The sequence below is a fragment of the Megalopta genalis genome, chromosome 6 (assembly GCF_051020955.1).
Source record: "Megalopta genalis isolate 19385.01 chromosome 6, iyMegGena1_principal, whole genome shotgun sequence".
Taxonomy (NCBI): domain Eukaryota; kingdom Metazoa; phylum Arthropoda; class Insecta; order Hymenoptera; family Halictidae; genus Megalopta; species Megalopta genalis.
Window position 1 is genome coordinate 11,065,444 of NC_135018.1, and position 18,606 is coordinate 11,084,049.

The following is an 18,606-nucleotide window of genomic DNA, read 5'->3' on the forward strand; positions in this document are numbered from 1 at the left end:
GTTTTGAAAATATGAATTTTAAAACTTTTTGAATTAATTAAAATTTGGAACTCTTTCGACTTGAATTTTAAGTTCGTAAAGTGATAACACAATTTTAAAATTAGAACCTATTTTGAAACGACATAATCGACCGGTGCTCCGTGGATACTAGCGCCGCAACGCTCAGTAACAAGCTCGTCCACGAAGTATGTATGTTTATTATCGACAATGCGAAACAGACTGTAGTGGCGGAATGAAAATGGCTAATTGTCAGGTTCGTTGGTGCAGCAGGTGAGCGATCACTTATCGTTAATATCGGGACATTAGTCATTTCGGGATGAACCGTGCGCAGTTTGCAGCGATTGGGACGATCGAAGTCAGTGAAAATTGCGTCGATTTCAGTGTTGTCGAGAGAGTTAATAGATTATTTGAAGAGGTGCGCGATCGAGATCACCGCTGAAAGGCTTGTTGGCTCCTTTTTTTTCTACAGTGATAACGAGTTTTCAATTTGTTAGGAATAAGCCAGCCGGTGATCGTCACTCATCTGTGCTACTATTAAACGAGGATCGATAACCTCTCTGTTGACAGGGAATAAAGAGATAAATGTGACGCGATCTCAAAATCGAGACACATCAGCAAAACGTAGATTAATTTATTACATCCATTCAGAAAACATACGTTCACCCGTTGTTTCTTCCGTATCAGTAATCGCGCGGAAAACAGTGATGCATGAAACGTTTCGATATTACGAGGCACGTGTTTGTATTGGAGTAAGAGTTACTCTGTGTATGTATGTGTGTGTGTTCATGTGCGCGCGCGTTGAGTGTATGTGTTTGCGTGCGAGTGTATAGCCGTGTGTGTGCACCAGGTGCACTGTTGCATCCCTCTTATGAGTGCCATGCACCGTTTAGACTACAGCCATAATGTCATCCCGAAGGCTACTTCTTAGTAATTCACAAAGGGTTCACTCTTCCATGAAATACAGCGCATGGATACTTTCCAGGCAATACCTAGCACGTACCTTGCTAGCGAAGTATTCGTGGTAGATCCTCGGTGAATCAAGAGCATGGCTTCTGGCGCATCTTCCTTGGATAGTGCTGGAAGTAGTGGTGAGTGTAGTTTCTAGTTTTCTGTGTTATATTTCTAGATATGTTTGTGTCAGTTCGATATTATTGATAGAAGTTGAGTAATATACTTCGACCTATTAAATTTATTGATGCTAAAGGAGATTCATCGTCAAAGTATAAGATAAATAATAAAGTCGTTGTACCATTCTCCTACAAAGGATGAAAGGACATTTCTTTGCGTACTAATATTAGCTTTTGATAAATGTAGCATCATCAAATATTTATTTTTATAAAAATCAATTGTCTCAAAATACTTTTAAATATTCTTTTTGAAAGAGACAATTGTATGAAACAAAATTATTATTTTGTATTTTACTGAATTAAACTGCTTGGCATAGTGTTTCAAACAGTAATTATAATTTCACTTTGCAAAAAACAGTGAATCATAATGCTTACATGCGTGACATAGAGTTTCTTTCCTGGTGAAAGCTAGTCGAACATCTGATTATATTGTTCTACCAATTGTAACAACACAGTGTATGAGGTACATAATAGTGCTTTCCTTTTCATGTGTATATTTAATGATGTACATTTTATTTACAATCAATTAAGATTTTGTTCATTATTGTTTTGCAGATGGAGCACTCAATATGGGTAAGAACAATATTGAAAAATATTTATATATTTGGTATGAAAAGAATGTATTGTTAGCAATTTTTTTCTATATGAATTTACTTACAATAAACATACTGTGTATTTCTAATAGTTTATCAGTTTCATTATTGCTTTTCTTACTCTCTTTTAAGATAGGTATATATATATATATATATATATATATCTATTTTGATTTAGTACATATTGCACTGTGTCAATATATGTTCATACTTAAATTACACCTTTATGTTTCATTGCATTGTATTTATTATTTGTATTGCAATTTGTATTGTTGAATACTATTTGCGTGTGGTGCATGAAGAAAGAGATAGCGGAGGCTATGGCAGTGTCGGAAGTCCTGTTGGTGGTCCTGAATGTCATAGTGATTATGATGGTTTGCAAGCTCAATGCGATCAGGCCATGCATCAGCTTCAGCTACTTAGGCATAAGCACTCCGATACTATAAGACGGTTTGTTATTGTCCTAGTTATATCTTAAACTGGAATTTGCTTTTTATGTTTGCATTGTTGTATAATTTTCTTTAATTTCAAATTGCTTCATATTTAGTAATTGCTAAACAATAACATTTCAATCTCAGGTGTGAGCATACTATGAAGGAATTGGAATACTATCGAGGACAGCACATACCAGTCATGAATCAGCTGGAGGCAACATCACAAGAAAGCTCCGCATTGCGGGGCAAGTATGGAGATTTAGTAAATGATAAACAACGTCTTGACCGGGAGGTTCAGGCATTGCAAAAGGAAGTGTCTGAGCTACGATGTCAGAACCAAGAAGTTCTTGTTTCTGACACCACTAATAGTGATGCTATGAATCAACATTATTTATCTGCACTTCGAAAATATGAAGCGGTCAAAGACGAATATGATGCTCTTAGAAAACGGTACGATGATTTGATATCATCACATTCATCTGCTGTTAATAAGGTAAGTGTAAAACATTAGTTCTGTAAGTATTTTAAGATAGAGTAAGTAAACAACACTGTCTGATTTCATGTAACTTTATATGCATAATCAAATGTAGTTGGAACTATCACAAGAAGAGGCTGCCAGATTGAAAAAACAGTATGACGAAGTTGTTCAAGAGCGCAATAGCGCAGTTCGCGAACGTAATGGTTTGAAGCAACAATGTACTGCTGCAATCAGGCAATGGGACATTGCCTTGAGGGAACGAAACGAGTACCGTGAAGCCTTAGCCAAAGTGCAGCAGCAACATGAAGAAGCAGTGAAGGAAATCAACCATGCAATGGTACTACGAATGAAGGCTAGCAAAGATATGAAACGATTAACGGAAGAAAGAAATGCCGCATTACAAGAATACAGTTTAATTATGGGCGAACGAGACACGGTACACAAAGAAATGGAAAAACTTGGGGATGATCTTACACAGGCATACGCGAAGGTCACGCATTTTGAAAACCAGAATAAACAGTTTATGGAAGAGGTAAACGTAATTAATTGATCTTTTTTCATTTCATTAAATGGCCGGAAGTTTTGTTTCATCTTAACACTAATTTTCAAATTAATTACTGTTTTGAATAAGTCAATGCAACAATTTTTTTCCTTATTGTTATTTTCTTTTCATACATTTTATATTGGTTTCCAGCTATTTATATTACGTATCATATAGCTATACTATATACTACTTGTTACTGCAGCTCCTATTTTTAAGCGAACATTCTCTGTTTTAATCTGCTCCCATTATTTTTAGAAAAAAGCTTTATCCTATCAAATTGAAACTCTACGGAGGGAAATTTCTTCAGCTTTGCAAGATCGAGACGAAGCTTTAAAGCAATCCAATCAGTTGCGCCAGAAGTTTGGAGATTATTCCGAGGGTTCTAACCGTGATTACAAAAATCGTATGGAACTACATTCGTATAATCGCGAACGGGATAATTCAAGTAAAGAAGCTGAAAGAGAAAATAACACTGCAGATTATACTAAAAGAGACAAAGAACGTATGGATAACTTGGATCAGGCAAATTTGGAATTAGATAAGCTCAGGAAATCGGTAGATAAATTGCAAGCAGAACTCGAGGAAGCCCTTCAAGAGGCGGAAGTTTCAAAACGAAGAAGAGATTGGGCTTTCAGCGAAAGAGATAAAATAGTGTTAGAGAGGGAAAGTATTAGAACTTTATGTGATCGATTAAGAAAAGAGCGTGATCGTGCAGTGTCGGAATTAGCGGGTGCTTTACGCGATTCTGATGATATTAAAAAACAACGGAACGAGGCGTCAAAGGAGCTGAAAGATCTCAAGGAAAAGATCGAATCTGGTGATCACGCGTTAAGATCAAGTCAATTTGCGCAAGGTTTGGCGCATTCCCATGACTCTGCAATCGACACCGATATCAATGATTGGGAAATTCTTACCATTCATTTTGATCTTAGTCGACTGTGTTTAGATACAGACCGTGATTTGGGAGTGACACTAGTCGGAGGTCGTGACAGTCCGTATTATCCAAATGACACGGGAATTTACGTTGCTCAAGTTACAACAGGTAGCGCGGCGGAAGGAAAATTAAGAGTGAACGATTGCATTATGCGAGTAAACAATGTCGATTGCACATCGGTTTCTACGCGTGTCATAATGGAAACTTTGCGTACATGTTCGGTGAGTTCTGCTACGTTGACAGTAAGAAGACGACGTGTTACTAGAAGATCATTAAGGACAACACAACTACCGGTTGGATCAGTTCCTCATGGAATCTCTTTGGAACTTGGTGTGTACATTTCAAAGATATCACCTGGCAGTTTAGCCGCAAAGGATGGTAATCTTGCTGTTGGAGATAGAGTTCTAAATGTACGTGTTTAGTATATAAATTCTGTTTGAATACTTACGATAGATTCCTTGTCATTGATAAATTAATGTTTCTTTTTTATTAGATTAATAGCAAAACTATGGAAGGCATAAATTCCAGTCACGAAGCGATGGCAATTTTAAATGACACGAGCACAGATGTTTTAACTATTACGACCCTCAAGGGAATACCGTTACCTTCGGCAACTAGTTCTGAGACAATGACCATCGATGGTAGCTTTAGCGCAGAGAAACAGAAAATGGTAAACAGTTGTTCGCAAACGGAGCAAGAGAGAATGATGATGAAGACAGCATCCGACGATTACGACAGGAGATATCTAGCGGCCAACTTCGGGGACAGAAGTGTTTACAAAGTTTCGAAGTCGGTTAGTAGTGAAAAGCCAAGTGGTATTAGTAATGCTTGGGACAACATACGAGAGAAGATCGACATAGTACGAGGACGTAAGCACAGTAAGGATCGAGAAGAAAAGAAGAAACGGCATCGTAATTCCAGTCCGAATACCTTCGAGCAGGAGCAAGATGCAATAGCGGAATTAGACTCGGTGATAGAGAGTTATCACAAAAAAGCAAATAACGGGGTATTGAAACGAAGTAAGCGACGCGGAACCGAAAAGATTGAGAAGAATGGAGGTACGTGGCCGAAAGCGAGAGGTGGGCCTTTAATACAGAATGGTACCGGTACTATTTTACACCCACGTAAGACAAAAGAAAGGCTGCCCTTAAGTGTTCTCCTTAATCAACCGCCCAAGTATGACTGTTATAATTATAATCGTATTTCTAATCCTATTCCCTTAACCAGTTTCTCCAATGTGAATAATCGGCATACAGTTTATAAATCCGTAGAAAAACCATTACCAAACTTCCTCAAAACTGGACAATTATTTAGTCAGAAATCCTTTACTCCAGTGGTGCAGTTCAAAGATATCCCGCTAGATAAGAAACCGACGGTCGAATTCGAGAACACGGAAAGTAGACTGAGCTCTACGCTGACACCGTCCGAAACTAGCATCGACTTCTCCTTGAAGTCGGGTAACACGGGAAAAGACGTAGAATATTTCTCGAAGAAGAGGGCGCAAAAATATATTCCTAGCAACGATAACCAAGTAGAGACGTTGCAACATAATAGAGCGCAATCTCAACTTTATTCTGGGGCCGGATCATCAACTTCGTCGACCAGCGGCACGAGGCAGCAGCTAACTGGTAATTTTTCATTTCCTCCCTATACGCATTCGCATCCGCATCCCCATCAACAGAACTCTTTACCTTCGAGATACCCTTCCCCGCCATCTTTGCCGTCTGCACAGTCCGGGGAGTCAATAGGACTTCCTGATGCACGATCTTACTGTTTCGAACCTTCGTATAGCCCCGGCCCGCAAACAGGATTCGGGCATTTGCACACACCCTCCGTAGATTTGCATTATCACAAATCTCGCGCTCCACCGATCGGCACTACATACGACGTACCGGCATACACGCATGGCTACGAAGGTGGAACATTTCCAAGAAAGAAGGAAAATCAACGTTTTCGAATACCGTCAAATCCTAGTGTTACATCAAAAAGCAGCGTGGGTAAATTGTCTACTGGCAGTATAGAAAGGACATCGGAAAGAGGCAGCCCGATGCCGACATTCCACGTGGAAGTACTTAGTCCTGGCACCGGAGGCGGAAGTAGCTCTGGAGGAACGGTCAGAGGAAGTAGTAACAATAAACGGTCTAGCATGCCAGAATATTGTTATTCTCAATGTAGGCCGGCCCCTGGAGAACTTCGCAGGGTTCATATAGACAAGTCGGTTGAGCCGTTAGGAATTCAGATTTCTTGTTTGGAAAGCGGTGGTGTGTTTGTCTCCACTGTTAGTGAACACAGTTTAGCGTCTCAAGTCGGTCTTCAAATTGGCGATCAGTTACTCGAAGTCTGCGGTATTAATATGAGGAGTGCCACGTATCAACTTGCTGCCAATGTGTTGCGTCAGTGCGGTAATTCCATTACGATGCTGGTGCAGTACAGTCCAGACAGTGAGTACAGTGTCATTTTAGAACGAGTAGTAAATCCCTATCACAATTTGCACTATTCAAATCGTCTTGCACCCTTCTTGTTATAAGTAATTATTATTTATTGCTATGGCATGGTTCTTCGTTCAATACGGAAATCTGTATTTATATATCATATGTTCTTTTTATCAGAATACAACGAATTAGAAGGATCTGCTTCTTCGAGCTCGTCAGAAGCTGGTGGTGCTCAGGGTGGTAGTCGTAGTGGATCACCGACTCCTTGTAATAGTCCCGAAGCTACAAGAAAACCAACAATCGAGTTGGAGAGTTCAGAACCTGAACGCGATGCTTCCAGTAGCTTAAGTACAAAGCGCGAGGCATCCAACACATTAACTATCATGCGCGAAACTTCAAATACCTTGGAACCACCTCGCACCATTCGAGAAAGAGATATTAGGAATTCTGCCTCCTTGGAAGTGCGAGGTACCGAAGAAAGAGAGCGACAAATTAGAGCATCAGCGTCCTTAGATATCAACATTAGGAAACCAGAACTTCGCAGTTCAGCTACATTAGAAAATATGCGTAATTCGGTAACTCTTGATACATTGCGTGGTACTGCCAATTCACTCACACGCGCACAGCTAAATCAGGCAGCGACTACGTTGCAACGACAAAATGCTACCGTGAGAAGTCCTACGCAAGAAGAACAAAATCGTAAGAGTCCACCGCCAAGTGAACCTAGGTACTTATTCATTGAGACCAGAAAATGCTCGAATTTAGGTATTTCGCTTGTTGGTGGAAACGGCGTTGGAATATTTGTACATTCGGTACAACCAGGTTGCCTTGCTGAAGAGGCAGGTCTACGTACCGGCGATCGTATTCTAGAATATAACGGTGTAGATCTCAGGCAAGCGACTGCAGAACAGGCAGCTCTGGAATTGGCTAGGCCAGCAGATAAAGTGACGTTGATTGCTCAATATGTACCTGACAGGTATAATGAAGTAAAAGATAAACCAGGGGACAGTTTTTATGTAAAAGCGATGTTCGATCGAGTGGGCGAAGTAGGAGATAGCCTACAACTTAGATTTAATAAAGATGATATTTTATATATCGACAATACCATGTTCAATGGTACTCCGGGCCATTGGAGAGCTTGGATAGTCGATCAAACTGGAAGAAGACAAACCTGCGGAATTATTCCGAGCAAATTCAAGTACGTTTGTAGAACCGGATTTGTATTTATATTACAATAGTGTGATGGGACACCTAATGAATAATGTATTTTTAGGGTTGAAGAAGATTTACTTTTAAGACGTTCAATGGGTGACTTGGAAACAGACACCACTAGACGAGGCAGTACTAGTGCAAGAAGAAGTTTCTTCCGTCGGAAGAAACATCAACGTTCTTCCAGTAGGGATAGTAAAGAGTTATCACATCTTACTGGAGTAAATTTGGGTTGGTACAGTGATAGTGGCACATTGAATGAGGAAACTCTTCCAGCGAGTTATCAACGCGTCGAAAGATTGGATTGTAAGTATTCGTAAACCTATAATTTATAAGATTATTACAATTATTTTTGCATTTTTAATTACTTACTAGTAAAAAGGGTTAAATATTAATTACTTTTAACGTGCCTCTTTTATTAATTAGAGACGTAGAGATTTCTGGGACATCATCACTAAAGACATGAAATATTGTTATTACAAAAAGCTTTCATAATCACAACTTTTTCATGCCTTCAATAGTTCAACCGCTACGGCGGTTCTCAAAATATAGGTCATGGCCCTAGAGGGAGATGTGGAGAGTCATCAAAAAGTTCATGAAAGAAATTAGTATATAAATATATTTTATTAATAAAGGAGAAATTAATTTTAAGATTTAAATTTATATTGTATTTCCATTTACTCTATATTTGGTGGGTTTATTACGTGTATTTTTAACTTATTTAATGTTTGCTCACTTCAATATATCATTTAGGAAATGCAATTTTAAGATCTGCTTAAAGTGCAGAATTAATAATTGTATTTTTATTTTTTTACAGATCCAGCTTTAAGACCAGTATTGATTATTGGGCCGCTAAGCGAATGTGTAGTAACAAAACTATTGCAAGAATTTCCTGGACAATTCACTAGGTGTCTCGCAGAAGCGATGCACTGTTCTCAGTCAACACTCGAACAAGGTTTGCGTGACGCACTTTACGTAGACTACAGAAAAAAAGGAAGCTATTTCGAGTGTACTACAGTACAAGCTGTCAAGGACATATGTGAGAAGGTAAGGTATTTTTTATCCAATGCCATACATAATATTGATAATGTTATTTATATAAACGCGTAGACAGGGCAGATTTACCAGATAAAAATGAACTGTGTCAACTTTATATAATCATTTCTGGAACTACATTATATTTATAATGGTTAAATATAAAACCATATACATTTTCATTTTTCTTTGATTGTAGAATACTCATTGTATCTTGGATGTAGCAATTGCATCGATTGAGCGACTTCATCGACATCAAATATATCCAATAGTATTATTGATTAAATTCAAGAATACAAAGCAAATTAAGGAAGTCAAGGATTCCAGGTATCCAAGTGATAAAGTTAGTGCTAAAGCTGCAAAAGAAATGTATGAACAAGCACTTAAATTTGAGGCCGAATACAAGCATTATATTTCTGGTGAGTTAAGATCATTTATTTACACATTTTTATCTACATCAAAAATCTGTTGATTGAAGAATTTTCTTACATGTAACAGAATTTGATCCCAAAATAATAATTAAGCACGAATATCTCAATACAGTGTTTTACTAGTATAGTTTATTAGTATTTAAGTTCTATATATTTCTGAGAATTATTGAAAATACTACAGATTCATTGTAAATAGTAAGAAACATGAACTTTTAATGAAATGATAGTAGTCATTTTGTATTTTTGTTGTTTTTACCAATTTATGTATTTTGTTTTAGCTGTAATACCTGCCGGAGTTAATGTAGCGTATATATGTACGCAAGTGAAATCTGCTGTAGATGAAGAACAAAGCAAAGCGCTGTGGGTCCCAAGAGGGCTTCCCTGACGTTTAAGGGGGGGTCCCCACAAACCACAGTGGAAATCAATCTAAATTCCACCAGGGGGCCCTTATGCTGTACGATTATACAAAATTCTTTCAAATTTGTTTATTTATGGTCTCTTATTTACTTTGACAGTATATAACGTTTTCAATGCTATTTAAGAATATGTTGCAACATTATTTGAAATATTTCGGTTGTGATGCAACTTGTTGAAAGTTGCAATGTTGTTCCTTTTCTTTAATGTATTTTAGCGCATCGAAATATTTTGATGTAAGTCACGTATTTTATTAGAGTAATTATTTTACTAAATTTGTTTTAAATTTTGAATTTTCAATTGTTGTTTTTTACTAAATTTTGCAGAGCATACAACAGAATTCATATCAAATAAACTCTTAATATATATACGTCAAAATATCGTACTTCGTAATATTAATTAACAAAAATTATAAGATAATCAATTTTGTATCAACTTCATGTCACATTTTGCATTTACTTTCCATATGAAAATAAGAAAATATCAGTGCATTGCTTTTTAGCATTTATTCCATTGTTCATATTCAAATCATTTATTGATGACAAAACTCTATACAAACGTTTCTTACCTATGCATGAAGAGAACGAAACAACTCGCTGTTTTGTCATTTTGCTTCGAACCTCGATCAATCGTAATTTTCTTGCAAAGGTTGCAATATTCTTTATGGTAATGCGATGAACAGTAATTGGCTCGAGACCATAAATGAATTTGTCTGGAGTAAACATAAAAAGATCTATTCGTCGTACCGTGGCCCGCTAGACAGTTGGTGGATGAACATAAAAGTTATTAGTTAGCAAATATGGTTTAGTCAAACGCGTTTTTAACTAGTTTTGTTAACCTCTCAAATCATTTCGTTGTACAAAATGATTTCGCGTGATTAATATTATTGTACAGAGGATGTAATATTATATATGAAAAAGAAGTTACTTATTTGTATATAATTTCCTTACAGTATGTATGGAGTATATGCACATTAATTTTTAGTTTGTTCGAATCGGTTAGATTTAAGTTGTACCTTTAGTCATAACGTTTTTGTAAAACTGATTATATATAATTAATTCGTAATGAAGAGCAATCGGTTTGAGAGGTTAAATTTTTAATGTTCTGAATTGAAGAACTAACAAACGCGATGAAGAAGAAATTATGGAATTGATAGATGACGGTTCATTTTTTACCGTCGAATTTGTAAATATCTAAAAATAAAAGATAAGCGGTAGATGTCAGCGATATAAACTAACTTGATATTACATTATACGTAACAAAGTAATACGTAATGGTGTGCATTATTGCTCTTTTTATTTTTAAGATTCAAATTATTTTATAAATTTTCACTATGATGGTGTTTTTTAAAGGAGTTTAAAATGCTCCGAAGTATTTTTTGAGAAAATATATTAGAAACGCGCGAATACGTACCGTTACGTGTCTACATTCAGAATTTGTTGAAGATTTCGAAATATTTTTGCAAGCGTTTGACATTCTTCCATTATTATATTGCAATCCTAATTATAATATTTAAATCGTTCTTCGTCCGTTTCTGTAAACTATTTAATGACAATCATAATGCAAACTTTTATATTTTTTATTGTGCTTGGATGTAGATACAAATTTTATAAATAACTATCAGACAAAAGAGGGTGCATTGAATGTACCAATTTACAGGTAACAAGAAATGTCTATCTACAATGCTTTGATACTTAAATATATAAATCTTTCTTTTTTAAACAATATCTTTCTGACTTTAAAAGAGGCTTGCTCTTTTTAATATACTATGACTGAATGCTGAAATATCATGTTGAAAAACCAAACAATATTTTGTTGTTCACATCTGAGGAATTGTCGTAGTTTACAAAAAATTATAAGTGTCATGGGTAGAAAATATTGGATTGGGAATTGAACTTGAAGAAACTGTGAGGCAAAGGTGAAAGACACTAGACTTAATCTTGTTTCTATGATACATATACTAAATTTAATTGATGCAAAGAAGGTCTGATATATTATTTCTAGATTGTGATCTCAGCAGCAGTTGAATACTCTTGATAGATGGGATTCCAATTTAAAACTGTATATAACCGGTTAATATTACTAATATTGATCGGTGTATCGAGTACGGGTAGATGGCAATATAAAGCAGCAGTAAATTATGTAAACATGAGTATTAGAACTTTCAATATGAACATGTCAATCTTTCTTGATACTACCATGTTAGATTAAAGACATCTAGAAGTAGAGAAGTAACGGGTATTATGAGTTTGTATAAATTAATACTTCAATGGTTTATAACTTCGGAACTACTTATGCTGATTATTATGAAAGTAATTCATATATATTTTATTTCAAGATATTATTAGAATTATATATTTGGAATTGATATTATGTATTTATATTATATTGCTATGATTTCTCTCTCTATTGTAATTATATTTGTCCCGATCTTTTTACTTAGATTATATTCATAATTACCAGCATATACACTGTTCAACTATTAGCATCAAAAATAATTGTGATGATAAACAGTACTATTCAGTGTAATATTCGAAACTCAGGGACTTTCCCTAATGCATTTCTGTTACTTCCTCTATGTTGCTCCATTCACTATTAAATCGGCTGTGTACTGCTACACAAGTAATGCGCTAAAATTACGCAAAAGAGCGTAAAAGTCAAGGTCGTTGTTAGGTCATAAAGCTAAGAATACGCCTTTCAATATATTTATCGTTACAAAAAAAAATATAAACAACATTTTCTAGTCATTTATGTAATTTCTATCGTTCTTAACTATCTTGTCTGATCGATCTATCAAGGTTGCAATTTTACTGCAAAAAAATCAGGGTTTTAGAATTGATAAATTAGAATCATAAAAGCAGAAACTTAGTTTATGGCCTAATACGTAATTGTGCTTATATTCTCCCCATTGCGTATAGATGTTATGTCAATTGCATAGTATATCTTTAATTTGGCAGTTATCCGTGATTCATGAATCGAAGTCTGAATATTAACATCCACAAATACTATTCGTATTATTATACGCTGATTCCATCCATTACACGTATACTTCGAAATAACAGTTTGTCGATTTTCAAATAACTGAGTAACTAGTGATACTTAAAAATATAAATTTTTTGAAACTCTTAATAAATATTACAAGAATTAGGCAAACATATAGATTGCAGATTTTGTAAATTTATTGTTCCGAATGAGACTGATGCACATTTGTTGAGTGAATCATGTAAAATTGAAGGCGACATTATTTTCGTTATATTTAATGATGTGAAAAAATTTTTATGAAAAATATATATTTATTTGAAATATTATAATAAATTATGTAATTTTTAATACATTTAATGTATTCAAGAGCAAATAATGATTTCTTCGTTTTTAAAAATATATCGCGTTGTGAAAAATTTGCTTTTTAACATATTTCTTTTTCAATTTTTCTCACGTCATTAAACCAGACGGATATATTTGTAGATCCTGTTTTAAGTGATTCACTTTTTGTGCATTTTATAATAGAAATACAAAAGAGCATCCTTCTTATAAATACATATAAGACTCTACCTATATAGCAACAATTACAGAAACATGTGGTTGTGATAAATCGTTAATTCTAAATTCGTGTAATTATTTTATAACCTTGAACACCTTAAAGAAATCTGAAATTTGTTTATAAATTATAAAAAGTGCAGAAGCGTATTGATTTTTAAGATTGAAGTTTTGAAAAACATCAAATTAGTCAAGGCATCTTATTAATACTTCTTAGACTGTACGTATTAATGCAGTTGATCAAATAATACATAACAAAATAAGTCTGAAACTAAAACAAAAATTTCAAAAAATAAGTTTTCATTCAGTTTAGGATTTTGGAAACTTATTTTTAAAAGTTTGTTATTGTATAAAGATCTAAAATCTAATAATTACTGAAACACTTATCATTTTGAGTAATGATTATTCTGCAAGTGCCTTTATTTTGCTCCAATGAAAAAACTAAGCTCCTGTGATATTCGCTGATCCCTAATTGAAACTAACATGTAAGCATTTCAAATTCACCTATTGTAATATCAATTTTTGTATCCTCCGAAATTGGAACATGAAATATAAAACGAAAGAATGTTTCCTTAAATTGGCTAAACATTTTCGCGTTACTGATGCAAATATTGTAGTAGTAGTTGTCTTATTCATTATCTTCGAAGTCTTCCAACTTTTCTTAACACTTTACCACGAGCCAATGGCATGGCAAAAGAGATGTAACAATTGACCTTTGTAACCGTTGGAACACATTCAGTGCCTTAATCGGTCCCAATGAAATGTCTTTTATGTCTTCCAGATATTGTTTCTTCAGACCAATTTATTGCTCGATACCGAATTTTCCGAATGAATACAAAATCAAACTTACAGTTTTCAACAATATTTGAAGTCGTGAGAATTATATTTTAGACAAGTCATTTATCCGTACGAAATTCGAACTATATTGGTGTTGAAACATATCACGAAAGTTGATATACACTTTGTTTCATTGACAGTCAAGTATCAACATTTACATACTAAAAATTGTATAGCTAATGGCTATGAAATACATTAATATTTTATAAGAGCTACAGGTTGGATCTTATAGCCGTAGCCAATCTTCTTTGCATCAATTTAAAGAAGATTCAATTTATTTCCATTGTGGCGCATTTATCATTAAGATAAGATCGTCAGCTTTGTCTTTCGCTTTTGCGTGTATCGCGTTTTGTAAACCAGAACTTTAGTTTTTTAATGAGACAATATTTAGGCGTAAGTTACAAAAGCGAGACCAAAAATTAAAGGAATACTGTGCTAACTCATAAGGATTACGATTAAAATTATCCGCATCGTTTAGCGTTGACACGCTTAATGCAAAAATGTTTGTAGATATATACTTTTTGATACAAAAAGAAGCGAAATATCATCGGTACGAACTTCGCGGTAGAGAAAAGCTAGAGGCGAACGAAGAAATCATGGAAAACTGCATTATTAAAAGAGCCGAGTGTACTTGGCGATTTCTGAACAAGGAATTATTGTGTTTCGCAACCTGAATAAGCAACACTAAAAGATCGGATGTCGACAACCTAGAAATAAAATTAGAAAACACGGAATTTATTAATGAACTAATATAATGAAATATTTTCGGGAAAGGATATTTAATTTCTATTCTTTTAATAAATATGAAAGATATGATTAATATATGTACACATACATGTGAATCTCTGACGTGATACATGTGTACGGTGAGATACATAAATTGTTGTTTATATTGGTATTAACAAATTACGCATATTATATTTTTTTGACATTTTCGATATTTATGAAGTTGTTTTGAAATTACCAAAAATAATTTTTTTGTTTAGAACGTCTACCGAATGTAGAGATACAATCGATTTATCAATGTCATTTATCTAAAATTATATTTATTACGTAACATTGGTTAAAAAATTTAAGAATGATGTATAGATTGATGTTTGATTTTTTATTGCATTGTATTCTTTATCAATGTGATGCAATGTAAAACGTATTAATAACAACAACGTGATAGGAATTGTTATTTAAGAAATATTTGAAATTACATAGATTATTTAAGGAGTACTCACAAATGAAATAAAACTTATAAGCAATGTTTCAAATACTATCATAAATTTTTATTTATATATGTATGTATCAAAAGTAATGGAATTTCAACACAATAAAGAGGAACTTTCAAAGCTCTAATTTCGAAGTTGCAACGGTTTTTAGTTGCATTATGAATTATTAAAAAGAAAATACATTAACAAGTGTGCAGATGTTGTTGCAAATAGAGTAGAACTTCGATGAATTTTCTTGATTAGAAGAGACAAATGAAAATTTTATAAATTCAAGTTTGTGGAGAAAAAACTCGGAATGTAATTTAAATTCACTATAGATAGCCGATTCAATAAAAAATGCATAAGAATGATGCGAAATTGGTCTATAAGTAACTTTAATTAAGATCCTACTGTTTGCAAGAAAATAAACTAATTTACCGTATCGATGCTGCCTAGTCGTGGATGGCAATTATTTTGATTGTTTTTTAATTAACAAGTATTATCTCTAATAGGAATTTTCCTATCTCAAATGTAAAAACCCTTATGAAATATTGGTTTTTAATATTCGCATCGCGTACATGTCTGTAATCTTCATAATGCCATGTCTCACCTTACACGGTAACTATGTATGACGTGACAGATTCTTACAGATAATTAAAACACGTGTCCTTCATAGATATATGTATATGCATAGCCTCAGTTGTTATATGTTTCTTAAAAATACAACATATGTATTTCGAAGTGCGAGGCTGTCGACGCCTTCGTAAAGCATAGGTTTTATGAGAGACACGAAGAACATAATTAAGATAGGTCGAGGGCGAAGCGAAACGCCGCAAACGGAGAAACAAGCGTTTTAAAAAATGGTGGACGAAAAAAGTAAGTTTCAATCACGACACTGTGATACGTATAATTACTATTTCGACGACATATCAATTTCATGATCCTGCTACATTACTATTATTATATATACATACATACATGCATATATACGTAAATACAAACATACATAACTTGAGTACGAAATTCATATTTTGGGCAACATTTATATCTAAAATACGAAAAAAAAAAATATATATATATATGTATGTATATATTTAACTACGCACTTTTACTATTTTTCGTAAGCACATGGTTCTCAACCATTCGATATCCATAAAACAATGTACACAACATACATATGTATGCGTGTGCATAAAAAAAAGCGATGAGTGGGTAATATTTTCAGGAACTTGCGATTTCAATGAGAGAGAAATTGCGAGTACATATACCAGTTGGATAGAAATACTCATTGACTCAAACAATTCATTCTGTATACATCGCCGACGTTTAGCTGTATTGCTTTTCACTTTGATTGAAGTGAATAATGAAAATTTTAATGCGATCTATGTGCGATAATGATGGCGCAACTCAAAAAGTCGGAATGTTTCACGAAAATTACATTTAAAAATTGTATCTTCCTTGTAAGGTAATCAGGGTGTTTCAGGATTATAGGTATAACGAAATTAACAGTTTCTCTCTAGAGAAACCATCTAGATGTTCCTCTCTAGATTTTTTTTTCTTTCTTACTGGTTTCAAAAATTGGAATCAAAAGCTTGATTTGTTCCTTTGTGAGAACTCGGTGCGACTTGAAGGATATTTAATAAATGGAAATAATAACAAAATGATGTCATTTTTACATTATTTATATCCATCTACGTTCAAAGAATTTGATCATTCTATAAATTGTCGAATCACTTTGTTAGTTTCTACGTTTTATTTATAAATGTTCTTACTGAAATATGAAATCAGGGCACACTGTTTTATAAGCAAATGTGTGAATATTGTGTTATATCTGTTATTCTACATGAGATACCAACACATTGCAATAAGTTCTCTTCAATTATCCCTCAGCTTGTAAACAAAAATGGTAAATTTGGGAACAGTAGATACAATTATTCGTGTCTTGTGGCTCGTTTTTATAGTTGTTGACAATCGGCAACCATAAAAACGACCCGCGAGACTCGAATAATTGTATCTTTTCTTCCCAAATTATTCATTTTTGTTTACAAGCTGAGAGAGAATTGGAAAGAATTTACTGTTTAAATAACAGCTTCGAGGTAACTTAATACATACAGTCTTGAAACGTCTCGTATCACTGCATTCAGTTCATTAGAATTGTAAACCATCTTTAGATCTTTATGCAAATTTACATATTTGTAGACAAATCTAAGATAACAAAAATTTTAATTGAATTTTATTTACTTCATAAAATACAGATATACATCATGTTTTAACCAACTTTGTATTTTATAAATTTCTGAAAGTTTATGTACATTATAAACGCATAATGATTCTTATTGTTACTATTGTCAACTAAAATGTCAAAACAGTAGTTTACAATTGACTTGTTGTTTGTAAAATTGAAAACTTTATATATTTTGAGTTGCACTTTCATTACCAAACGATTGATAATAATAATATCGATTAAACATCATATATAAATAGAACAGTCAAAATTTGTTTATTGATCTCAAATGTTTTTTCCATCACAATCAGTAATATTATAGGGCATTTTAGATATAAGAGCGTGTAGTGATTTCTATTATACATATACAGTGTAACTCCGTTAGTTGACGAACTTTTCCATAGTTATTTTTCGAAAAGTTATCCTTCTCTCTATTCACGCGAGATAAATGATCTGTTAATGAAAATTTCAGTTTATCAATAGCCACATACGATTACACTTGTACTACATCTCATTAAGGAGATTGATGAATAAAATGAATTGATATACCATCTACATACATATAATAAATTACCATAGTATGTTTCGCCATTTGATTACGATGAAGTAATTGAGACATGCTCTTTAAGATCCTGTTAATACGTTTTTTCACTAAATCGATTTCTTTGCATACCAATGGCATTTGAATGTAATTGAAAATTTTTGTATCAATGTAAAAGGAAACAATTTAAATTGTCTCCCATTCTTACTTATTAATTTTTGTAACTCGAGCACTAATAACTTAGCATATTGTTATGTTGCTCACATTGAAATTACTTTGCTCAAGGTAATATACGTAAGTTATATTTCTTTTGATCGCTTTAGATAGTTTGCAAAATGGTAAGTAAGAATTGATATTCAAAAAAAAATCAAAAAGAAGAATTTGATATAGGTGTTCTTCAGGGCCGTTATATTTTTACTTTTAAATTAAGAAATAATACTACACTTTGACAATATCTAGAAATTTTAATTTCTACAAATTGGAGTTCGTGGAATCAAAAATTGTTCAAATTCAAAAATACATGCAGAATTATATTCAAAGAACATTAAATTAAATTTTTAATATTAAGAAAATCGTAACTTTTCAATCGCCTTATTAATTATGTAGCAGTAAAAATTATTGATAATATATTTTATTGTAA

The 18,606-nt window shown here is 33.6% G+C and overlaps 1 protein-coding gene across 8 annotated transcripts; it reads left to right on the forward strand.

Moving 5' to 3' along the window:
* The first annotated feature begins 155 nt into the window (after positions 1-155).
* On the forward strand, positions 156-17,980 carry Dlg5 (MAGUK family member discs large 5). 8 transcript variants are annotated; one of them, XM_033482399.2, is made up of 14 exons: positions 156-270; positions 983-1,088; positions 1,683-1,700; positions 2,023-2,170; positions 2,299-2,647; positions 2,745-3,164; positions 3,432-4,520; positions 4,604-5,189; positions 5,445-6,551; positions 6,720-7,740; positions 7,816-8,057; positions 8,569-8,798; positions 8,986-9,205; positions 9,496-17,980. In XM_033482399.2, the coding sequence occupies exons 2-14, from the start codon at positions 1,046-1,048 to the stop codon at positions 9,600-9,602; spliced, it is 5,580 nt and encodes a 1,859-aa protein (XP_033338290.1). In that variant the 5' UTR covers positions 156-270; positions 983-1,045; the 3' UTR covers positions 9,603-17,980. The 8 variants fall into 8 exon arrangements, with proteins under 8 accessions (XP_033338290.1, XP_033338291.1, XP_033338287.1 ...); XM_033482400.2 differs by having other exon boundaries at positions 4,604-5,168; XM_033482396.2 differs by having other exon boundaries at positions 4,604-6,551.
* Positions 17,981-18,606: the final 626 nt, after the last annotated feature.